Raw genomic sequence first — 25,809 nt, forward strand, 5'->3', positions numbered from 1 at the left:
GGGAAAGAAAGAACAAAAGAGGGAAGAAAGGCAAAAATGAGAATCCCTAGCCCAAGATATTGTTAGTTGAGCCCAGAACGACTACTTCCGGGAAGAGGAAGAATTGAGAAGGTGTATTGGGTAGATGAAACGCCTAATGAGACCATAAATGAGGAGAATTGCTTCTTACAGCACATGAAAAGGTAATTTTTATCAGATAATGAAATTGTTTTCAGTCTCCAGAATGAAAATGAATCCCTTGCTAATGCAAATCATGCTAATAAAGTGAGAGAGAGTGAGAGAGAATGCCGGAATTACACTTGGCCAGGAGTAGGCAGAAACCAACCTAAACAGTCTAGGGGAAAAAAAAGAAAGATAATGAAGTAATCAAAATAATTGCTTAATAGGGAATGTGAAAGATCTGAAATGTTAAGTTATAAATGTACATTTTCAAGAAAAATGAGGTGACCTTAAGGAACAGATTAGAAACACAATCTCATGCTGGGGTAGAAACTGATGCTTTTCATTTGCAAAGCTGAGGCTTAATTAAATCTGGGGGAGCTCTTTGAAATCCACAAGTGTGAGTTACATTAGAATACAATACAACTGGTATGTTGGTATCATAATTAATGATTACCATGGACTTCTTTGTTAAATATGTTCTGGTGTAGTGATGTAACAGATGTGAAATGAAGAGGACAAAAATGTGTTATTTAAAACCAAAACTGACTTTAGGAGCATCTGCTTTCAAAAGTGAGGAGGGAAGCATAATTTATTTAGTAGGGAATATACTGATCCCTTCCCCCTTTGAAATTGCCTTGAGACCCATCCCACGTTGGAGGGCACTTTGCCCCTCACCAACCTCTGTAGGGAACTAGAGAAGAGTGGGGAAGAGGGTGGCATCAATTATTTTTCAGTTACCTTTGAATCGATCTCTCGCTTCAGCTCTATAATTTCAGAGACTGGTAGCAGAGCTTGGCGCTTCTCAAGACAGAAGAGCTGGAGAAAACGGTCTGTTGTTCACAGAGCATATTAAGTATAAGTAAATGGAAGCCCTGAGCAAGGAGGAGGTAGTGGTCTAAATTGTTTTACAGGAAAAGCTAAAGGGAAATTCATTTACTGGGGAGAGCAATGGAAAGGCGGTGTAGGAAAAGAAACAACCCTGAGGGGAAAAGGGTGAGAAGCAACAGAGAGACTTAAAGTCCCTTCCCTTGCTCCACTCACAGATGCCTTCTGTGAAAGACAGACATCAACGTGGAAATCTGGGAAGACTGGTCCCGGACTAGGGTGCAGGAGGGAAGATGATCCATAAACTGAATTAATTCAGAGACCTGGGAATTCCAAGCCAAAGGTGATATAAAAACAGAAACCACATTCCAATCCCAGAATGTTGGAATTAACACAGAGCTGGCAAGAGATAGAAACTAACCTACAGAGCCTTGGGGAGGACATGGGAGAAGATGGAATTACAGCCAAGTTTACTCTAATGGTGGGCCAACTCGCCTAATATTGCGTACGGAAAGATGGTTTTTAATTTAAGTTTGGCTGTTACTTTGAGTTTGACATAAAAATTCTAATGTTGAGTTTGGTTTGCGCTGCTCAAACTTTAGAATATTTAGAGATGCTCCTCTCGGTCACGTTTAAAAGATTTCTGAAAATCTATTCAGATTCTATTCTGAAAATCCTTGCATCAAGTGGGAATAGCCACATATGTAATTTTTAAATTTGTTTTTAAATGCAGTAAAAGTTGTTTTCTGATAACGAGAATAGAAATTTGCCCTGTTCCCCAGACTACTCTCAGCCAGTGACTAAGCAACACAGGGATACTGAGGCAGGCCTGTCCCCATGAGTCGTGGGACTCCTGTGAGAGGTGACTTTGGCCCTGCAATGCCCCAGCATCCTGACTGAAACTTTCTTAGAACCTCCTTCCCTGTCTCCATCATGGTTTACATCCCTATGCTTTCTCCACCTTTTTTTCTTCCCCCATTTCTCTCATAGTTCTTTCACCCTATGAATATCTTGGACATTGAATCCAGCCCTGAATCTGCTGCTCAGAGCACCCAAACTAGCACATTTAACTCCTCACTCTGGAAACACTTTTAGGGGAGGGAAAAAAAAGTATTGTTTTCTCTACCTTTCTAGGTTCACTGACTAAGGCTCTATGAACTAGATGACAAAAGACAGATTAACAAGAGAAAAACAGAATGTATTAACGTGTGTGACATGCATACACATGGGAGAAACTCAGTGACAGGTAACTCAAAGGGGTTAGAACTTGGGCTTATAGAGCATCTTAACAAAGGATGATAAATTCCTAGAGAAATGACGAGACAAAAAAAAAAGGTTAAGTTTTCCAAGGGTGGCAAACTGGGGGAAAGTAAATATATGGGGGAAACTGCTGGAATATATTTTTTTGTTTGTTCAGGCCATCTCGGTGCCAACTTTTACCTTTTTCATGGCCATAAACTTCCCTGGGAGAGGGGATTTATTGGCAGTCTTCATTTCTCAGAAGTTCCTGCTCTTTGATAGATAAGAGAAGCTCTGAGAAGGCTTCTTTCTGCATCTGCTGAATCTCAAATGCTTTTAGCTCAAAATAACCCTTATGCTTAAGTGGCATATTTGGGGGTGGCGTATTTTGATCCCCTAGACACTACGCTGTGGGATATGGAATCCGGTATCCTGAGAGGCTTCAGAAAGGGCCAGATGACATGACCTAAAAGAGTGGGGCAGTTGACTCCATATGGGTGGACTTTGTCCAGTGGGAAGCGAGAGGCAGATGGGGTCTGGGCAAACAGATTCCCCTTCTCCCTTCCTCTCAGTCGGAGGCATTGTTTCTCTGTACAGTCATCTTGAGGATTTCTAAGTACTCAACACACACATTTGCTGAGCAAACTGATGTACCTCTTCCAGGCTCATCAGGAAACAGTAGCGAGTGTGGTAACAGTTCACATCCTTTCTTCCTTCACTCAAGTCTTTCCCCCACTTACTCACCCTAGATTATCCCTCCCTGCCTCCTCTGTAAAGTACCAGCACTGATTTCTGGCCCTCAACTCTGTTGTCCGGGAAACCTGGGCTAAGACAATTTTTAAACTAATCCTAGGTGTAGGTATACAAGTAAGAAGTAGCCTCTGGAAGTGGAGGAAAACAGTCTAGACTAAGACAGTAGTATAATCTGGGCACCTCAAGGCAAAATGGAGGGTGGCTTTTCCAGAAATGGAAAGAAGTTCAATTTTGCTGGTGTAGCACAAGCCTGGGTACCAGGGTCAGGGCTGTGAGAGAAATGGCTAGAGAGGCATCTGGGCACAAATTACTGTATGGGGCATATTAAGGAGTTGTGAAAGCTGAAACCCAGTGAGGCCCTGTGGGCCTCCCAGGCATGGAGGCCCTTTTGTCCCCCATTTCTTTTAGGCAGGACTCCAGCCTCATGTTCCCGGAGTTCCAGATTCGGACAGTGGCTCATCAAGGGAGGGGCAGCCAAGAAACCAGGGGAGGCAAGATTCAAAGGACCAGAGAAGCTCATCAAGGTTAGGAGACCTGAGGCGAGATTAAGGGAATGCAAGCCCTGCTCACACCCTAATCTTGTCAGAGACCCTACCTTTGAACCATTGTTATAAGACTCCTCATCAAATCCTCCTGGGTTGGGACACACAGTTTTTCGAGGTAGAAGCCCAGTGTGTCTCCCTTTGCCTGGCGAAGCAATAAAGCTATCCTTTTCTTTCTTTCTTTTTTTTCCTTTTTTATAAATTTATTTATTGATTTTTGGCTGCATTGGGTCTTTGTTGCTGCGTGCGGGCTATCTCTAGTTGCGGCAAGCGGGGGCTACTCTTCATTGCCGTGGGCGGGCTTCTCATTGTGCTGGCTTTTGTTGCGGAGCACGAGCTCTAGGCACGCAGGTTTCGGTAGTTGTGGTTTGCGGACTCTAGAGCTCAGGCTCAGTAGTTGTGGCGCATGGGCTTATTTGCTCCGTGGCATATGAGATCTTCCCGGACCAGGGCTCAAACCCATATCCCCTGCACTGGCAGACGGATTCTTAACCACTGCGCCACCAGGGAAGTCCAGCTATCCTTTTCTACTTCATCCAAAACTCTGTCTCCGAGATTTGATTTGGCACGCATGTACAAAGAGGCTGAGCTTTTGGTAACAGCTACAGAGGACTTGCAGCCAGGAAGTAGCAGTCATATTTGCATTTCAGATCTCTGTGGCTGCAGTAGGGAGACTAGATTGAAAGTGGCAGGAAAGAGGTAGGAATCCTTGCAAACATTCACCAGTGTTGTGGCATTGATGTTAATTTTTATGATGAAACGAAAGCCTATTATACCTTAGCTATACCAATTTTGAGTAGCCTGATAGTATTATTTCTTACTACCAACTGAAGTATTATTCTCTTTAAAGTTATTCTGAGAAAGACCCGTGGAGTAAAATGAAGGGCTAATTTTTGTGTTAATAGATGTGTAAATGGAGTTTATTAGGGGTATTTTTAAACCTTTGGGATGTTAAGAAAAATTATCCAAAAGTTGGAAATGGGCAAAAAAAGATTACTGGGTGTCTTATCAGTGGAGTGCTAGGCATTGAGTAACATGTCCAAGGCAGGTAGCTGATTCTCTAGGGGTGTGAACTTCTGTTTGACACTTTATTTACTATGATTAGGAAATTTTAAGGGGGAAGCGGCTGCTTCCCACTAGCTATCTATTTTACATTTGGTAGTGTATACATGTCCATGCCACTCTCTCACTTCATCCCAGCTTACCCTTCCCCCTCCCCGTGTCAAGTCCATTCTCTACGTCTGCATCTTTATTCCTGTCCTCCCCCTAGGTTCTTCAGAACCATTTTTTTTTTAATATTCCATGTATATGTGTTAGCATATGGTATTTGTTTTTCTCTTTCTGACCTACTTCACTCTGTATGATAGACTCTAGGTCTATCCACCTCACCACAAATAACTCAATTTCCTTTCTTTTTATGGCTGAGTAATATTCCATTGTATATATGTGCCACATCTTCTTTATCCATTCATCCGATGATGAGCACTTAGGTTGTTTCCATCTCTGGGCTCTTGTAAATAGAGCTGCAATGAACATTTTGGTACATGACTCTTTTTGAATTACAGTTTTCTCAGGGTGTATAACCAGTAGTGGGATTGTTGGGTTGTATGGTAGTTCTATTTTTAGTTTTCTAAGGAACCTCCATACTGTTCTCCATAGTGGCTGTATCAATTTACTCTTCCTCCACTTTCAAGGACCCTTGTGATAACACTGAGAACACTCAGATAACCCAGGATAACCTTGTTTAGCAACCTTACTTCTCCTTTACCATTTATGGTAACATCCACAGATTCTTGGCATTAGGATATGGAACTCTTTGGGGAGCCATTTTTCTGCCAGCCACACAGTCTTTTGAGGATCTCAGCTTTATGCAAGGATCTTTGTTCTAACTTCCTACTCTCTACAGTCCCAGGCCTCACAGTTATTAAAACCTACACCCTTAGGTTAACCAAACCAAATGCTTCCTCCAGGGAGGCTCCAGAATAAGCTCATACTCTCTCTACCTTGGATTTCATTTCTCCCTTTCCTTCTTTGGGGATTTCTTAGAATAAGAAATCTTATTACTTAAAGGAATATTTGTTACATTTACCCAGCATTTCTAGGGGCTCATAGTAGGAGAATTTGGAGATTATCTGGGCAAAAATATTGCCAGAAAAATAAATCTCCAATATGATCATATTCAATCAACCAGGGTATAAATAGAGCATATATTCAAATACTTAAAAGTTATAAGTCAAGCTATAATTTTTTAAGCTGAAATATCTTCTGTTATCCTAACTTGACAAATACACTTACATCATGACCTGGAAGGCCCGATGTGGATGCAGGATTCTCAGATTCCTTGATGTGCTGTGCAGGAACTTGGCTGTACAAGGTGAGATGCCCCCAGCTGTGGCCTGTCTCCTTTCTCTTTTTGCACCTGGCTCCACCCAGCACTGTGATAGGCCTCATACACTTGCATGTTCCCCGCCACCCTCCCCGTGCCCCGCCTGACTATGAAGTTCTGTCCAAACCTTTGGCAACTAGGCAACTGCGGCCACTTCTCTGGCCTGGGTTGTGTATACAAATAGCAAGTTCTGGCTTCAACAGCAAGAATCTGGAGAAGAATCCCATGAAGGTTCTGGATACGAGCTGAGGGCAGTCTAGACAGGGAATTCTATGTTTCTGTGCACCTGAGGTTAAAGGGGGGAGCGTGGGCTCCAGCAGGCCAGTCTTCTTAGCCCTATGGATCTTGCTCTGTGAGAAGTGGAGTGCCCAGAGTACAGCTTTCTAAAGCACTGTGCCTGGGGCAGGAGGCCCTCTTGCCTGGCTCTCAGCATAGTTCTGCAATTGGCTGTCCAAATATTTCCACTTGTACCTGTACTGTAAATTGTAACTGTCCCAAATTATTTCTTGCCTCACCTATTGCAATAGTTTCCTAACTGGTATCCTGGCCACTTGTGTCATTCTCGGTCATTAAGAGTCAGAAAACCTGTTTCCAAATCCTGGCCCTGCTATTTATTAATTGTATAACTTTAGACTGGTTAATTAATCTTTTGAGCCTCAATTTGCGCAACATAGCTGCTCCCAAATTCCTGACTCACAGGCACTATGAGAAATAAAAAGTATTTATTGTGTGTTAAGCCGTTACTTTCCAGAGTAACTTGTTAAACAGAAAGACAAAACTAATACATTACCATTCCACCCCTGCTTCTCAAAACATGGCATTGATATCCATTATTCCAGAGGGCCTTTCTAAAAGCCTAATATAAAAAGAGTAACGAAGATCTTCAACTAGAAACATTTAAAAACATTCTACCCGCTCTATTCTATTGATTCTTCAATAGTCTAAGCATGGATTTTTTTCTTTTTTTCAAGATAAAGGTTAAAAAAGCAAATAAAAAAACTATAAACTGTACATGACAGGTCAGGTCTCTCTAATATCAGTGACTCTTCTCATGACATAAATTAAGGGATGGAGGCAGTGCTGTGTGCTATGTCCCCCACCCCAATTCTAAGCCCATCCATCTTGCCCCACAGTACCGCAGCTACAACACCCTTTAAAGGCAGTCCTTAAATAACAAGAGACCTTATTCTTCCTGACATTTATCTGGTAATACTGAGGAATAGGCTGGTTTGGTTGGTGAAACATTGTATTTAATACTTGCCAGGATTATGAGATTCAAACTGCCTGTAGAACCTGGCCAATGTCTAAGATAGTCATGGACGTAATTGTCTTTTAATTAATTAATGGCTGCGTTGGGTCTTTGTTGCTGTGCCCGGGCTTTCTCTAGTTGCGGTGCGCAGGCTTCTCATTGCGGTGGCTTCTCTTGTTGCGGAGCACGGGCTCTAGGCACGTGGGCTTCAGTAGTTGCAGCTCGTGGGCTCTAGAGCGCAGGCTCAGTAGTTGTGGCGCACGGGCTTAGTTGCTCCGCGGCATGTGGGATCTTTCCACACCAGGGCTCGAACTGGTGTCCCCTGCATTGGCAGGCGGATTCTTAACCACTGCGCCACCAGGGAAGCCCTGTCATTGTCTTTTACAGTGCAAAGAATACTAATTTATCGTATTTCTATTCTGAGACATTAAAACCTGTTCCTAATTTCTTTAGTTTTGTTATTTATTCCTTCAGCATATATTTACCAAGTACCTTCTCCGTGCTAGCTCTGATAGAGTACAAATTAAACAAGACATTTGTCCTACTCTCAAGGAATCTAGAGTCTAATAAAGAAGAAAGAGAAGTTATAGTCCAATAGAAAAGAAAGAGATGCTCTTGGGAAAATAATCCCTTTGCGTGAAGAGGGAGCATGAGTGTATGTGTGTGTGTGTGTGTGCGCGTGCGCGCACACACACACTCACATGTGCACACATATACAGGCATGTATGTCTGCGTATTGTCCAGGTTGGGTGGAAGTGTTGCAGAGTTATTGGTTGTTGTTTACTTTTTACTGAGGTGTAACATACGTACAGAAAATTGCACAAATCCTAAGTACATAGCTCAATGAATTTTTTCAAATTGAACCTAGTAAGCAGCACCTAGATAAAGAAATAGAATTTTACTAGTACCCAAGAAGCCCTTTTCTGGTCAATACTTCAGCAAGGAGAAGGAAATATATCAGACAACTTTCTTTCTTTTCAACAATCTGCTTAGTGCATACCTTCCTGCATCATGAGTCACCCTCAGACCATTATTAGTCCACCTTGTTCATAAGCTGAAATCAGTGATAAAAGTCCAGGTGACCCAGAGCAAAAATTTCCAGCTGTCAAATTAACAGCCAGGAAACATTTTTTTCTTCACAAAAGATGTGTCTAGACTCATGGAAATTTCAAGGAAAAAAAAAAAATCCATTAGGTCATCAGGTGAAGGATTGTTCCCTCTGATATAATTCCTAGGTTTTTCTTTAGTTTAAAATGAGAGCAGCTGTTCTTATTCAAAGTCAAGCCGTACACATAAAGCAAACCTAATGTACCCTTTATTGTAGTAGTAAATGGGAAGCATGCACAAAACCAGTTAGGTAGTACAACCCCATGATGTGGCAGCAAAGCCTATGGGATGTTATTAGAAACCAAGTGATACAGAACATCTTTTATTTTGTATTTAGAAAGCACAGGACGGCTACCTGACCCAAAGGTGAACCTTACACGGATACAATCAGACAAAGCACTTTCCATCGGAATATAGAAGTTCAAGGCTGTGGTGTTCAAGTCCCTTTGAGTGCTAATATCTATCAGTAGGTATAAGAAATGTAAAAAGTCACTCTTTGGGCTGAATCTTCCTTTAATCTTTTCTAGAAGGGCCTTATCACAGTTCAAACAAAATGGCTTAAAGTAAGAGTGGGTCTGTAGTAGGCAAATAACCCAGGTGGAGGTCTCTTGGATCATGTATTTGATGTATTTTCATGGAATTAGAAAAAAGTGAGGAAAGCTTGAATCACAGCATTTGTGTTGTAAATTTCCATCACATTTTTTGGTGACTTTCTCCGAAGAACTTTAAGCCTATTTGCAAAACATAAGCAAGACTAGTAGCTCTTTTATGCAGAAACCATGTTTTTGTTTTGTTTTCTGCAACTACAGTATCTACCATAGCACTTGGGACATGGTAGGTGTTTAATAAACATTTGGTGACTGACAAATGTCTGTGTGTACTGAGCTAAGGAGTTAGAACTTTATCCTAAAAGCTATGGGAGTCATTCCCTGAAGCATGTTCAGGAAAGGAGTGAAATGATCATATTTACTTTGTAGGAAGATGCCCTGGCAATAGTAGGGAACATACACTATAAAGAAACAGATCTGGAGGCAAGATGACTCACTGGGAGGTAACAGGAACATCCCAGACTAGATAGTTTGAACTAAGGTAGGGGAATGTTGAGGTAAAAAGTAGACACTAATTTGAAGGATACTTAGAAAGTGAAATCTATATGATCTAACGATTGATAGAATGTGGAGGGAATGAGAAGATAGATAGGGGAGGAGGACTCTAACAATGATTCTTGGGATTATGGTTTGGTCTTTTGGATGGGTGATGAGTTAACTGGTTGAGATGCAGAATATAGTAGGAGAAGGAACAGGTTTGGTATCAAAAACAATAGGCTTTCTGCATTCCCTTTGGGTGTGAGGTCCTTGTGGGATGTCTGATATACAATAAATAGAGTACGAATGGTTTTTGAAGCCGTGGGTTTTAATGCTATCTCACAGGAAGAAAGGCAGAGTGTGAAAATCCAGAGGGCAAAGTGCAGAAGGAGACCAAGATGGAGGGGCCAGAGAGGTGGGAAAAAAGCTAAGAGAACAGAGTAAGAAAGAGAACAGAGCTAATGAACATGGACTTCAAAGGGATTGGTTGAGGTAAAGACTAAGTCAGATTGAATATATTGGAACTAATGTGTAAGAGCAGCAATTAGGTCTCTTTTGATCGCAAGCACTAGAAACTCAAATCAGCTTAAGCAATTTATTGGTTCATGTTAATGGGGAGAAGGGAAGATCCAGAGTCTTAAATAATAATAGTAACATTTTCTCCCCATCTCTATGCATAACCCCTCATTTACACATCTGTCCTCTGTCTTGGTCTTGTTCTCTTCTACTAATGACAGACTTCCTGTCCATGGAGGGAGACAAACTGTAGGTGACTCTGGGCTCATATTTTCTCAGCCTTGTAAATCCAGAGGAAAGAGAAAACGTCCCTTTCCCCACTTCAGAATACACAGCTTGCTGGGAAGGACTCTGATTGGTCAGGCCAGCCAGGGTCACGAGCCCACTCTTAAGCCAGGCAGCAGGTATCGTGAATGGTGATAGCACCAGAATCATGATTTGAGGATGTAGGAATAGATCCAAAAGAAGGAAGAGGAAAAGGTGCTGTTCCCAGAATCTAGGGTAGGAATGGAGAGTGACCAGAAATAACAGATGTCTACAATCTGTTGAATGATGCTGGTAGAAGCCAGTTTGCAGTTGAAACTCAGTCAGCCTTTTAGACTCAGCTGTCACAGATACTGATGAAAAAACTAAGACGAGTGCCCATAGACTAGTCTTCATTTTGAAGAGGCTTTCCTATTAACTAAACATATGGGTTAAGATGTATGTATTCCCTAAAAGTCACACATAAAAAAGGAAGACTTTTTTCTCCCTTATGGTAATTGAAATTTGGTTTTGGTATGAGATAAAATTATAAAGTGACTTATTTTTTAAAAAATAAAAACACTGGGAACTTTTTCAAGGTGTTCACTTTGGGAGCCTGTACAATTATCCTAGCAGTGATGTTACTGCACAAGACATTTTTGAAAGTTCTCTTTTGAATTTGCCTCTGAGCTTGAAGGGGTAAAAATGCGTGTCTTTTAAGGACACATTAGAATTCTGAAAACAACCCAAGCTGTCATTTGGAGTGAAATTTGGTGAAAAGGGTGAGTTAGAGGAATACAGCACCATCATGTAATCCAATAATGAGATGGGTTGATTTTCCTCTCCAGGACCCTAATGATCTTCTTTCTCCTTTCTCCTTTTTCTCACTCTCCCCCCAGCTCTCTCTCCAGTAGCTCTTACACATCCAGCCAGATTAACCTTTCTGAAGTATAATTCCCATTATGTCAGTACCTTTTCCAAAATCTATCAGTGACTCAAACTGCTGGTATAAAAATGTCCAAGCCCTTTGGTCTGGAAGTCAAGGCTCTTTGCAGTCTCACTGAAGTTTGTTATTTGTTCTCCCTTTCAGTCCCCAAAAGTGAACTCCTGAATATTTTCTGTTCAGTCTCAGTGAATTTTTATATTTTTGTTTTCTCTCCATGACCAATTTCTATCTTGCCTTTATGGCAATGATCAGATGTCATCATCCCCATGGGCTAGCCTCCCCTGATTCCTGCACTCCAGTTGATTATCCTTCGTTTCTTTCCCCTAAGGTTGAAATTGCTAGTTTCTGTTTATCTGGAATTTTGTGGGAAAATGGGGTTAGATTAATGCAATGTTCTAGTTATTGATAATAATGGTATGTTTAATATAGCACTAGGATTAAAAGAAGTGGACAATAGTAAGACACCTAAAAGAGATTTCTTTGAACGTAACAGTCTAGTCAAAAGAGCAAGCATAGTCTTTAGAGATAGACTGGATTTGAATCCTAGCTCTGTTTTTTTTAGCTGGGTGTCTTTAAGCAATTTATTTAATATTTCTCTAAGCATCCATCCTCTCATCTGTAAAGTGGAAGTAATGACACGTTTCATAAATTTATTGTGAGGATTAGAAGAGGTTATGGAAAAGATTTTAAAAATAATCTTAGAGAAAGGAAGACTTCTATAAGCATGATAAAATTCAGAAGCTATAAAGATTGATATTTCGATTGCATAAAATGTAAACATTTCTGCATGGCAAAATAATACCATAACCAAAGCCAAAGAGGGTAAACTGCAACATTTATAACACATAAAGGAATTATTTTCATTCTCTCATATCTGTGGGGAAAAAGACCAGTCCAGTAGAAAAGAATATGGACAAAGGAAATAAAAATTATCCACAGAAAAGGAAATATAAATAGCTTTTAAACATATAAAAAGACGCTCAACCTCATATGTAATAAAGTAAATGCAAATTAAAACTCAGTGATATACTATTTTTCACCTGAGGGGAATGTATACAGGTACAACTTCTCTGAAAGGCAATTTGGCAATGACCATAAAATTTAAGCACATACTCTTCTGAGCAATTCTACTTCTAGGAATGTATATACCTGTGCTGTCCAATATAGCAGCCAGTGGCCACATTTGATTACTGAGCACGTGCAGTGTGGCTCATCTGAATTGAGATATACATTATGCATGAAATACACACTGAATTCCAAAGACTTATGGCAAGCAAAAGAATGTAAAATATCTCATTATATATTTTTTTATAATGACTTACATGTTGAAATGATATTTGGGATATAATGTGTTAAATATAATACATTTGTAAGAACAATTTTACTTGTCTCTTTTACTTTTTTTAGTATGATTGCCAGAACATTTAAAATTATGTATGTTGAAAAAAAAATTATGTATGTTGTTCACATATTAATAGTGACAAGATACACTGTTCTATTTGCATGTATGAGAGATTATGTATGTATAAAGAATACCTGGAAACATCCTTAATATTCACTAACAGAGGCTTCACTAAATAACACATGATACACCCACAGAGTGGAATGTTATGTGACCAGAAAAAGGAGCGAGACTAATTTGTACCAAGATGGTAACTCTCCAATATATATTAAGTGAAAAAAAATAAAGCACAGAACAGATGTATAGGAAGCTGTTTGTGTTCAGTGTATATTGAACAAATTTTGAATGAATTATGTAAAATTGTACGTATGCATAGAATATTCTTGGAAGGATGCTTAACTAATTTTTTTTAGTTATTGTCCTAAAGAGAAGTAATTGTGTCTCAGTATCAGAGGTAGGAGATTTATTTTTAACTCTACCTTTTTGTACTCATTTACCAACTTTTTAACAACATGTATTCATTACCTATTTAGAAAAAAAAATGTATTTACAGGTTTTCATTGTTTTTGAAGAAAACAATCTCCAAAAAGAATTTCCCAAAGTCAGTTATGACAGCATAGTAACTTATGTTTATTTTTTAAAAGTAAAGGTGGTAAACCATGGTGTCCTACACGTAGTAGGTGCCTAGGAAATATCCATTCCTTTCGCTTTTCCACTCTTTGGCTAATAGTACAGGTATCATAACAGAATCTTTCCATGTTTTAGGAATATCCTAAGTGTTGCCTTCATGTTATGGCTCTGGATATGTCCAGGGTCAGTGAATGAGGCTGCACTGATCTTATGACATGCCCTGGATATTAGTTATTTCCCCCCAATAAATCCCAGAAATATGCTTGCTTACTTTTATACCCCTCTCATCAAAATGGAAGGCAGCTTGTATAATGCATAACTTCTTAGTCAGTATGGTATTGTAAGCTGTCTGCAAATTTTATTACTATATTAAGGGCGGAAGCAAATTTTTCCAGTTAGTACATCCTCTGCATTGAAATCTTTGCACTCCTTGTCAGTCTCTTGATTCTTCAGCAGTTAAAACACTCTCTTTATTTCTGTATCAGAGACTCTGTGTGCCTTGCTAACCTCTTTGTCTACTTCAATCACCTCTTCTCACTTTCATGAAGTTTGTTGATTGATTGCTTCTAACGGGGTATGGCTGGCTTTCCAGGCCTTTGTCTAAATTTAAAACACTAGAGCCATCCTTCAGAAAGTACACTGTGCTCAATCAATTGCATTTGCTCATAGAATACCTTTTGTTTTTTTAGAAGCAAAAGTCTCTTGATTCTGACTCCTTATTTCCATTCCCATTGATTCTGCCTGAGTCTAGGTCCCCTTCATCTTGTCTGGGATATGTCAATTAGCTGTTAACTAGTCAGCGTGCTTTCAGACTCCCTACCGGCAGTCCATTTTCCACTTTACTGCTAAATTTTAAAAACAGGTTCTGAAAAACAGATTTATGCATTCATTCCTTCATTCATCCAACGTTTATTAAGCATCTCCTTTGTGTCAGTCATCATGCTAGGAACGGGGAACACAAAGGCGTCTTTCTCCTATGCAGGCACTGTGCTCCTGAGCTTGTGTCTAGTGCAGGGGGCCAATGAGTGGACACATGTCTATGAGGGTAGGCCCAGGATGCTGTGGCAGAACCCAGCAGGGAAGGACAGTTGTTTCTCAGTCCCTGCCACCTGATCAAATTGGAGACAGGCGGAGGGACGTGTTTTAACAGGCCCTCTCCAAGAGCAAAGGCTGGACAAGTGGTACATAGCATATCTGATCAGTAAGACTGGACGGATAGCCAGAGACAAGCTGGAGACATCAGCATGAGGCAGTGGTGAAGGGCTTAAGGGGCCAGGGCCTAGGTTTTAAGTAGCATGCATAGTCATGTGATCAGATTTGCATTTTATGAAAAGCATCATGATAAAAGTTTGGAGGATAGTTGAAGGGATAAAAGACTGGAGCCAGGAAAGCAGAATAGGAGGAGACTGTTTCAACAATCCAGTCAAGAGTCAAGGATGATCTAAATGAAGAAAACAGCACTGGGGATGGGGAGAAGTGGACAGACTCTAGCGACAGCCATCAAGAAAACAGACTAGGTTTAGTGATTACTTATTTGGATGTTTGTGGGAAGGGGGAAAATGAGAATGTCAGAACTGACTTGCAAATGGCTGGTTTGAGCCCTTGGGATGCTGTAAGGAGCTTTGCAGAGGGAATGGTTTGGCAGGGAGCTGGTTGTATGATTTGGTAAAGATGGTAGCTGTTGAGTATTTGGGTCTGCACTCAGGTGAGAGGTGTAGACCAGAGACATTCATTCTTCACCCATTTACTCATTCAACAAATAGGCGTTGAACGCCTGCTATATTCCAGGTACTGTTCTAAGCATTGGGAATGTAGTGGCAAAAAAACAGAACAAAGTTCTATTTTTGTGGCACTTTCGTTCCAGAAAAGAGACTAAACAAACCAAACAACAACTAAATAAATGTATACTATGGTAAAATGTCAGGTAGGTATGTTCTTTGAGGACAAATACAATTAGGGTGAGAAGACAGAGCATGACCAGGTGTTGGGGATATTTAAAATAAGGTAGTCCAGAGAAAAGCATCTTTGAAGAGGTGATATTTGAGCATAAACCTGATTGAAGTAACAAAGGGAGGCATGGGAAAGTTCAACGTAAGGGTGTGTAAAGAAAACCTTGGGGGGCAAAAGGGCCCCAAAGGAGTGGGTGGTGGAAGTTGTAAGGGAGGGGTAGAAGGGGAAGGAATACAGATGCTCACATAATAGCACCCCCTACCAATCCCTGAAAACCTTACATTCTTAAGTACTATATGTCATCTGCTTCCTTTTGCAACCACCTCTAGCCCCTTAGACAGTACTAATTCCTTCCTTCATCATGACTGTCCAGCAGTGGTAAATTTCACAGCACATGTCACTTTGTATCATTAGAATTTGTTACTTTGCTATAACCTGACCTTCTCCAAGGTAGGGATGTTGTTCACCTTGGTGACTGAAATACACAGCACAGCTTGCTGGGAACTCCTAGGGCCCACAAATGTATGTTGACAGAACAATAATGACAAATGAGGTGACTTTTGAACGTGACTTCTGAAAACCACTATAAAACATATGATCTGGCTGCTCTGTCCTTTATAAATCTTCATTTAAAATATGAATGGGTCAATATCGCATTAGAATTTTTTTCTTTTAGAATTTAGTTTACTTAAAAACAAATGAGACACATTGGACTAAGTTAAACAGAAGTACATAGAACCATAAGGCTTTAAAAAAAAAAAAAAAAGCAGTCCCTTGCGCCTCTCTACAAACAGCCAGTTACTACTCTCTAGAGGTCACCCTTTTAACTCTTTTGCTGTCTTTTGGTATTTATCTCCATCTCCCTGAATAATAAGCTAATGCACAGTTTTTCTTTCAATTTTAGGCTTTACCTATTAACTTTCTGCCATAAAATATAAGGAATCAGTTTTCACAGCACCCTCCTCCACTCCTACTACACACAGATGCACACTTCCCATCTATATTGAGTTGATACCCAATATAGCTGTTTCATAATTTTGGTTAAATTAACATTCTATGTTCACTTTTTTATGACTACGTAAATATTCATAGCAGAGTTATGTGGTATATTGTGGTTTCTATTTCCATTTTTACTTTCTTGCACAACTTTTTGTTTCCCTAGTGTTAGCTTTTGTTATTGGCTGGTCAGTTGATGGGTTTTCCAGTTTTCTATGTACTCGATCATGAATTGAGTCCCTTACCTCCTCTCCCCCAGTTCTGTAAATCTCTTCCTAATAAAATTAAACGTGGCAGATATGGGTGTGTGTGGGTGTGTGTGCATGTATTTTTGTTTTTTGACAATAGCATTTGTTGAGCCTTTTGACCTGCCATCTGGACTGGTTGCTCTTTTGGCCCAGTGCCCAACAGTAATCCTGGGATTTTTCCTTTGCTGACATCCTAGGGGTTCCATTTACCTTTCTCAGACTGGATGCCCTGTCTTCCTCTTTCAGCTCATTCCTTTGTTTTGGTGGAACATCTCCTCAAGTAACTTCCTGAAAGGGTGCATGGGAAGTAAATTTGTTGGGACTTTACATGTCTGAAAATGTTTTTATTCCTCCCTGACACTTGAATGATAATATGGCTAGATAATATTAACTACAATAACCATTTTGCTCAGAATCATGAAGGCATCGTTAATTGTTTTGTAAATTCTAGTGTTACTGTTTAGAACGTGGAAGCTATTTTGGTGTTTTTATTTTTTTTTAATTTAAAAAATTAAAAAAAAAATTTTAGGGCTTCCCTGGTGGCGCAGTGGTTGAGAGTCCGCCTGCCAATGCAGGGGACACGGGTTCGTGCCCCGGTCCGGGAAGATCCCACATGCCGTGGAGCGGCTGGGCCCGTGAGCCATGGCCGCTAAGCCTGCGCGTCCGGAGCCTGTGCTCCGCAACGGGAGAGGCCACAACAGTGAGAGGCCCACGTACCGCAAAAAAAAAAAAAAAAAAATTTTAATCCTCTTATTATTCATTTTTAACAAACGGCCCCAGGGATAGGGGTATTCTGGTTCTTGAAACTTGTTCAGTAACATCTTTTTTCTTTTTTCCTTCATTTTGGGGAATGTTTAAAATCTCTTGGGACTTACCTGGTGGACCAGTGGGTTAGACTCCACACTCCCAGTGCAGGGGTCCTGGGTTCAATCCGTGTTCAGGAAACTAGATCCCGCATGCATGCCACAACTAAGAGTTCTCATACTGCAACTAAGAGTTCGCATGCTGCAACTAAGAAGCCTGCATGCTGCAGCTAAGAGCCCTCATGCTGCAACTAAAAAGATTCCGCATGCTGCAACTAAAGATCCCACATGCCGCAAGGAAGATCTTGTGTGCTGCAACTAAAACCTGGCACAGCCTAAATAAATAAATAAACAAACAAACAAATAAATAAACATTTAAAAAAATCTGTCAAGCCAATGTTCTGTAATTTGACAATTATGTACTATTATGGTGTGTTTTAAATTAAAAAAAATTTTTTTTTTTAGTTTTTGGCCATTCCACGTAGCATGTAGGATCTTAGTTCCCCAACCAGGGATCGAACCCACACCCTCTGCATTGGAAGCGTGGAGTCTTAACCACTGGACCGCCAGGGAAGTCTGTGATGTGTTTTTTAAAAAGAATTAATTTTGTGTTTTATTTATAAGTTGAGGATATCACTTTATTTTTTAATAATCAGGAGCAGTTAGTCCCTGAGATATTTTTTAATAAAATCTATTGATGTTTAGTATACAAAAAATAAACTGCATCATTTAAAATATACCCTTTTATGAATTTTGACAGAGATATTGAAACTACCTTGAAAGCACCACAACAATCAAAACAAAGAACAATTCCAATTGCATCACAACCAGCTGTTTCCTTGACTCCTTAAAGTCCGTTCCTCCTTCCACCAAGGCAGGTGCTGCACTGCTTTTTGTTACTATGGATTAGTTGGCATTAAATGTGGATTGCTATCAGGGTAGGCCCTCTGACTTTGCCTTTAAAAAAAAAAGTGTTTTGGCTAGTGTTTTGCATTCCAAAATAAAATTTTGAATTAGCCTGTCAATTTTCACACACAAAAAATAAACCTGCTGGAATTTCATGGAGATTAAGTTGAACATATAGATTAATCTGGAAAAACTGACATTCTAGCAATATTGTTTTCCATCTCATTAATATGATATAGCTCTCTATCTAGGTCTTTAGCTTCTCTCAACAGTGTTTTATAGTTTTCAATGTATAGCTATTGCACATATTGTATTAAACTAATTGTAAATATTTCATCCTTTTGAATGCTACTGGAAATGAAATTGTAATTTTTATCTCATTTTCCAATTGTTTATTTCTAGTATATAGAAATACTACTCTATTTTTGTATATTGACTTTGCATAAGCCTTGCTAAATTCACTTATTGAGTTCTAGGGTCATTTTCCTGTATGCCTTATGATTTTCCAGTACACAATCATATTGTCTGCAAATAGAGTTCTACTTCTTCCTTTCTATTGTGTGCTTTTTCTTTTCTTTTTTTTGACTTTTTGCACTGACTAGGGCTTCTAGTAGAATGTTGAATAGCAGTAAGACAGGGCATCTTTGTACTGCTCTCAGTCTTAGGAGAAAGGCATTCAGCGTTTTGCCATTAAGTATGGTGCTAACTGTGGGCCTTCCATAAATGTTCTTGAACCAGCTGAGGATGTTTCCTCTCTTTTTTTCCTAGAGAGTTGATAATCGTGAATGGATGCTGAATTTTTAAAAATGCTTTTCCTTTATCTATTGGCATAATTATAATGCGATTCTCCTTTATTTTGTTAATATGGCGAATTATGTTAACTGGTTTTGAGCGTTAAACCAACCTTGCATTTGTGAAATAAACCTTACCTGGTCATGATGTGTAACAATCCTTTTTATATGTTACTGGGTTTAACTCACATTTATATGTGTACAATTTTTGTCTCTATGTATGAGGGATTTGAGTCTATTATTTTATGTAATGTCTTTGTCTGGTTTTAGCATCAGAGTAATACTGTCTTAAAAAAAAATGAGTTTAAGGGATATTCGTTTCTCTTCTGTTTTTGAAAAAAATTTGCATTGGGTTGGTATTATTTCTTCCTTACATGTTTGATAGAATTCAACAGTGAAGCCCTCTGATCCTGGAGTTTCCTTTGTCAGAGAGTTTTCTTAATTACAACTTTAATTTCTGTAATACATATAGGACTACTCGTTATCTATTTCTTCTTGTGTCAGTATTAATATTTGTGTCTTTCAAGATATTTGTCCATTTTATTTGTTATGAAATTTATTGGCATAAAGTTGTTCATACTATTCCCTTATTATCTTTTTAAATGTCTTTTGGTTCTGTATTGACAGACTCTCTTTCAATCCTCATATTGGTAATTTGTGTTTTCTCTTTCTTCTTGATAAGTCTATCTAGAGCTTTATAAGTTTCATCAATAATTTCAAAGAATCAGGTTCTGGTTTCATTGATTTTTCTGTGCTGTCCATCTGTTTTCATTTTCATTGTTCTCTAATCTTTACTTAAAAAATAAAAAGTGCTCTTCTTTTTCTAGATTCCTTAAGAGAGAGCATAGATTATTGATGTTGGATCTTTTTTTTCATAATATAGGTATTTAAACTTATATATATTTTTTATAAGCATGCTTTAGCTGAATTCCATAAAGTTTTATATGTTGCATTTTACTGATTATCAGTTTGAATATTTTCTAATTTATTTATGATTTGATTTCTTCTTTGACCTAGGCGTTGTATACAAGCAAAGTTGTTTAATTTTCAGATGTTTGGGGCTTTTCTACATGCTTTACTATTTTCTATTTCTATTAATTCTATTGTGATCAGAGAACATACACTGTATGATTTATTCTTTTAAAATGTATTGAGACTTGTTTCATGGCAGCATATAGTCTATCTTTGTAAATGTTCCATGTGTATTTGAAAAGAATATTTATCCTGCAGAGGTTGGGTACAGTGTTCTATAAATGTCAGTTAAAATACTGTAGTTGAAAAGAAAAATACTGTAGTTGATTGTGTTCAGATCTTCCACATCTTTACTGAATTTTTTTCTTATCTGGATGTTCTATCAATTACTGAGATAATTCTGTTAGTCTCCAACAGTGATTAGGATTACGCTCGCTCTTTTCTCCCCCTTTAGTTCTGACATTTATTCTTTTTTTAAAAAAATTATTTATTTGGCTGTGCCGGCTCTTAGTTGTGGCATGCAGGATCTTTAATTGAGGCATGTGGGATCTTTTCGTTGCGGCATGCAGGCTCTTAGTTGCAGCAGGTGGAATCTAGTTCCCTGACCAGCGATTGAACCTGGGACCTCTGCACTGGGAGCGTGGAGTTTTAACCACTGGACCACCAGGGAAGTCCCTGACATTTATTCTTCATATATTTTGAACTTATGTTATTGGTCACATATTATTTATAATTAATATGGCTTCTGCTGACCTTTTTATTGTTATAAAATATCCCTCTTTGTCCCTAGGAATATTCCTTGTCTTGATGTCTACTTTTGGAAAGCTGCATATGTTTATATAATTCATATATCAGTGAGGTCTCCAACATTTGGCTTCTATTACTTGTAGACTGTATTATACAGAACTAGGAAACACTATGCGCATAGATAGACACAGAGGTAGGAACAAGAATGTCAGGACCATTCCACAACCATGTCAGGTGATGAGGTTGTAGGACCAGCAGCGAGGAAGCAGCAGAGGTTAACATTTGGCCCTTTATACTCTTGACAATATAGCATAATGGTTAAGAGCAGTTTTTGTAGTCTTAACAGTTCTGGGTTTAACTGCTGTCCATACCATTACTTAACCTCTGTTTCTCCATATGTAAAATGGGGACATATAATAGTACATGTGTTTTAGAAACATAAAATTACATACATATATACACTTTATATATATATCTACACACACAAATATATAGTGCTTAGCAAAGTATCTGTTCCATAAATATTTTTATGTCATTGTATAATATATGATATATTGCTATATCATATATTCATATATTCTAGTTTCCACTTTCCTGCTGACTTCAAATTTTCAGAGATTTAGTTAATTATCTTTTCTTTCTCCTGTTTGCCCTTATTCCTCCTGCCCCTACTCCTACTCTATTTTCTTATTTCCCAACTTCTTGGTCCCCGCCCCTGCCAACATGTATTTAATAACCTCAAGAACTGTAAACTACAATTAAGGTGGTTGCTGCTTGCTGTCTTTGTTTTGAGGCTCCCCATCAATCTTTACAGCTTGTCTAGGGCTTCAATTTCTGCTCTGAAAAAATTTCTTCTCTGCATTTATTAGAGTTTTCCAGTTATTTGCAATATTGTTGCAAATAACCGGGGCTTACATACCTAGTTCAGAAACACACTCCAAGTATGTACTTGTGCTGAAAGAATAATAACACTGTTTACAGAAGAAATACCCTATATTTTTGAAAAGGATTCTCAGCAGAGCTTATTTAAAAAAAAAAAAAAAAAGCCCTGTTAGAAGGGTAATACGAAAGCTCAAGTCACCTACTCCTTTTTCCACTCTGAGAAGGATCTCCTTCAGAAGAATTCCCAACCAGATGGTGTTCGATGTTCCTGACTCTGCAGCATGATTTGGAAAAAAGATCATAGGTTTTGAAGTCGGATAACTCAGACACTTAGGCTTTCTGTTATTTCTTAGCTTTTCCTAGCATGTCTCCTGGTTTGTAAATTGCATCGGGTATTATCGGCTGTCCATGGTTTCCTCTTCAGGGAAGACATTCCCAAACCCACATCCATGTTCATTTCCCTTTCATACATTTTGTACCTTTCATCTGAGGCAACTCTCAGAGTTTTTGATTTTCATTTAAGTATGTATTTATTAACGTCTGCCCCTAATACTGGACTGTAGCTCCACCAGGCCAGGGACCACGAGCGTTGACCGTACCCCTGTATTCCCAGGCTAAACTCAGCACTGTGCACCCAGAGTCTAGCAGAGTGCCTGGCACACAGTAGGCAGCCAACGAACAAATGGATGACAAAAGGGCAGCAGCCTCTGGCCCTAGCGCCATCGGTGGGGCGTGGAGGGAGCCGCCCAGGCCCGCAGATCCCTCCCAGGCGCTAGGACCAGGACCCCCACCCAGGCCCAGCACCGCCCCTGGTCCTGTCCCTGCCCCTGGCCACCAACCCGAACCATCGCTTGCGGTAGCGCCTCTCCCGGTGACGCCATTCGGGGGCGGGACTTCCGGCCGCCGAAGTTTAACAGTCCAGGCGGGAGCCGGAAGCCCAGCGCCGGAGAGGGCCGCGAGGTGGCCCCCCGGTGTACGGCGGCTGAGAGGTGAGGTTCCGGAGGGCCCGGGGTAGGGGCCGACGCCTGCCGAGTACTTGCCCTCTACTGGTACCCGCTCTCCGGTCACCTCAGGGGGCGGGTCGGAGGCCCCTGGGGTCCCGGGGCCCCGGCCGGCCTGGCGCTCCGGACGGTTACCGGGCAGGGGTGCGGCGGCGCGTTTGGCGCGGAAGTGCCAGGGAGCCGCGGGCCGGGGTCGTGCACCTCCCCCTGCGACGGGCTCCGGTCGGGCCTGAGAGGTGGCCCGGGTCAACTGGGGTAGGTCGGTGGCGGCTCTGGGGGCTGCGCTGCCTCCGGAAAGTTTGCCGCTTGTCCACAGTCCCGTTCTCTTTTTGGAAACCTCTCAAATCCAACTCGTTTAGCGGGCGCTCAAATGCATTTTACGAGGTAAACCCAGTTGAGCAAGACTCCTGCAAGTAAAATGTATTTTGGGTTTTTACTGAAATTTGTAGAACTTTTAAGCTAAGTCGTCGTGGAATTGTTTTTTGTAGCTGCGCTCCCCGAATCCGGGGCTGACGGTGCTTACCGCCTTGTGTCCTGACAGCTCAGTTTTGATGGGAGCCTCTTCCTGAGGCTGATATGATGCCGCGCCCTTAAAATGTGCTCAGTTCTCGGAAGACTGAGGTTGGTGGGCCCTTTCCCGCTCCACTTTGAGAGGAGGAGACTGACGTTGAATGACTTGGCCAAAGTGACTGTCACCTAACTCTGGGGCAGATCATCTGAGCCAGGTCTAAAGGGATCTTTCCGCTACATCACGCCGCTCAACAGGAATGGTCTAAGATTATAGTAAAGATATCTTTCAGTGGTTTTTACTGGGTTTACAGATGCCTTTCCAGCACTTCATTGTTGTTGAGTAGGGATCCGAAAGGGCACATGTTACCACCTGTTAAGGCACCAAATCCAAACACTATGTCTACATTTCAACAGATGACTAACGGCTCTTAGTAGAACTGTATTTAATCTGATGAATGAAGCATGGTGAATCACATAGGTGGCTTTTCTAGTTAACAAAAGTTTTAGCTTCTTTATAAACACATTGAAAATTTTGTCTCTGGTGAATGAAAGGGCCCTGTAACTTGTTATGCCTTTAGGATGTCCTCTGAAATAGAGTCTGCTCCTCATAAGTGTGATGTTTTGTTGATGACTTGGAAACCTGTCTGTAACATCACTTATGCGCTGCTGCACTCTTGCACCGTCCACACCAGGAAGGTGTGAAGGGTATATTTCTAGGCCCCCATCCCTTCCCTTCCCCTTTCTCCCAGGTATTTCTCAGCATTTTTTTTCTTACCTGTCATGCATTACTACTTGCCTTTTGTCTTCTAGACTGCCTTGGTTTATGAAATCACTTTGTCAGAATTCTGTGTTTGAACTGTATACTGTGAACAGATAATACAAGCGAAGGCATTGTAGACCGTGTGTTGGTATAGGGACTTAGTGACATCTTCTTAGGCTGTATTTGCTAATTTTAGACTTATTTGGAAAGCCTGCCATGGCGGGATTCTGACCTGCAGGAGTGCTACAGTTTATCATAAAGTTTTTAAAAGGTAAAGAAGTTACCTATCCAACAGTTATTTGTTGAGTACCAGCTGTGTGCCAGGAATGTTTCAAGACTGGTAATAAACAAGATGAAATCCCTGTCCTAAGGATCTTTATTTTGTTCAAGTCAAGGGGAGTCAGACATGAGAATAAGACTGCAGATAGCAGGAAGGGCCATAAAAAATGAAACAGGGTAATGGGATATAGGACAACTGGTATGGAGCAGCTTTAGCCATGGTGGTCAGGGAAGGCCTTTCTGAGGAAGAAACATGAGCTGAGACTGGAATGATGTGAAGGAGATGACCTTGGGAAATCGGGAAAGACCATTCCAGGCAGATGGGGCTGCAAACAGAAAGACTCGGAGGTGAGAAAGAAGGCCAGTGAGTTTGGTGGCCCTGGGAAAGAGAGGTAGGAATGTTACAGCAGGCCAGTTTGTGTAAGGCACGCTAAGGAGGTTGGCTTTCATTGTAATTGTTCTGGAGAGTCATTGGAAAGGTCAGCTAAGAGAATGTGATCTGGTTTGTGTTTTAGAGAGACCACTCCAAAAACTTTGTGGTGAGCACAATCTCTGAGACAAAAGTGAACGAGTAGAGCCACTTGTTTTAGATAAGATGCCTCATCTTAACTCTTTTTTTAAAACCTATCCTTAATTGTTTTTAAAATATGTTGTTTTAAACTATTTGCAGGTGCAGTCATGCAGGAAAACCTCAGATTTGCTTCATCGGGAGATGATGTTAAAATATGGGATGCTTCATCTATGACATTGGTGGATAAGTTCAACCCACACACATCACCACATGGAATCAGCTCAGTGTGTTGGAGCAGCAATAGTATCCTTTTCTTTTTTAAACAACCACTTTTTGTTAGGTTAAACAACCAGTATCAGTGAAACTTTTGCATGTGATCCATAATGAGAAATATATTTGGCATAGCTGTGAAATATAAAGTGAAACAGGAATTTAGTAAACAGTATATCATATGATGCACACTGATATTCTCTGTTGATTTCATTAAAAACTTATTTGCAATTCACTACATTGAAAAACACTGCTATTAAAAATATGTTAGCGGGGCCTCCCTGGTGGTGCAGTGGTTGGGAGTCCGCCTGCCGATGCAGGGGATGCGGGTTCGTGCCCCGGTCCGGGAGGATCCCACATGCCGCGGAGCGGCTGGGCCCGTGGGCCATGGCTGCTGAGCCTGCGCGTCCGGCAACGGGAGAGGCCACGACAGTGAGAGGCCCACATATCGCAAAAAAAAAAAAAAATGTTAGCTACTAGATGCAGATCATAGAATTAGTTTTGTTATTAACAGTTTGTTATTGAATCAAATGGAATAAGGTAGGTAATGGTGGGAAAAGTTCTGAAAGGTTCTGGAATGATGTTTTGCGTCTGTGTTTGGATATTTGTAGATCTGGTTAGGAAATTAAAGACAGAACTTGAAGGCAGAAGCAAAGGTTGAGGGAAGAGATAAAAATTGTCAAACATTCCCATCTTACTGATGTATTCTCTGTATTTCTCTTCCTTTCTATCTGTGAAGAAAATAGTCTTGTTTCCCAAAAAGACAGGAAAATTATCTAGATTGAACTTTCCTAAGGTTTTTATGTTTCTGATTGACATCCTCCCTGTCTTAATAAGTTCCTAAATGTGGATAAAATGAACTCATAAATAGGGATTTCTCAGTATCTCACTATTGACATTTTGGGCAAGATAATGCTTCGTTATGGAGGCTGCCCTGTGCATTGTAGGATGTTTAGAAGGCTTCCTGGTCTCTACCAACCAGATGCCAGTAGCCCCAATGGTGACAGCCAAAAATCATCTCCAGAACTGTTAGATGTCACCTGGGAGCCAGAATCACCCACGGTTGAGAACCACTGCTGTAAACAAAGTATTCTTACC

General features: G+C 40.3%; 1 protein-coding gene across 2 annotated transcripts in view; it reads left to right on the forward strand.

The window, feature by feature from the left end:
* The first annotated feature begins 22,291 nt into the window (after positions 1-22,291).
* NEDD1 (NEDD1 gamma-tubulin ring complex targeting factor) overlaps positions 22,292-25,809 on the forward strand; it is a 46,043-nt gene continuing 42,525 nt past the window's right edge. Inside the window, exons 1-2 of one of the 2 annotated variants that reach the window (XM_007467151.1) lie at positions 22,292-22,369; positions 24,601-24,744. In XM_007467151.1, coding sequence (XP_007467213.1) covers positions 24,609-24,744 — 136 coding nt within the window. In that variant the 5' untranslated portion in view covers positions 22,292-22,369; positions 24,601-24,608. Of the gene's footprint in view, positions 22,370-24,250; positions 24,279-24,600; positions 24,745-25,809 lie in introns of those variants that run through there. The other variant, XM_007467150.1, reaches the window with a different exon arrangement.

Source organism: Lipotes vexillifer, unplaced genomic scaffold (assembly GCF_000442215.2).
Source record: "Lipotes vexillifer unplaced genomic scaffold, Lipotes_vexillifer_v1.1 scaffold237, whole genome shotgun sequence".
In the NCBI taxonomy this organism is placed as follows: domain Eukaryota; kingdom Metazoa; phylum Chordata; class Mammalia; order Artiodactyla; family Lipotidae; genus Lipotes; species Lipotes vexillifer.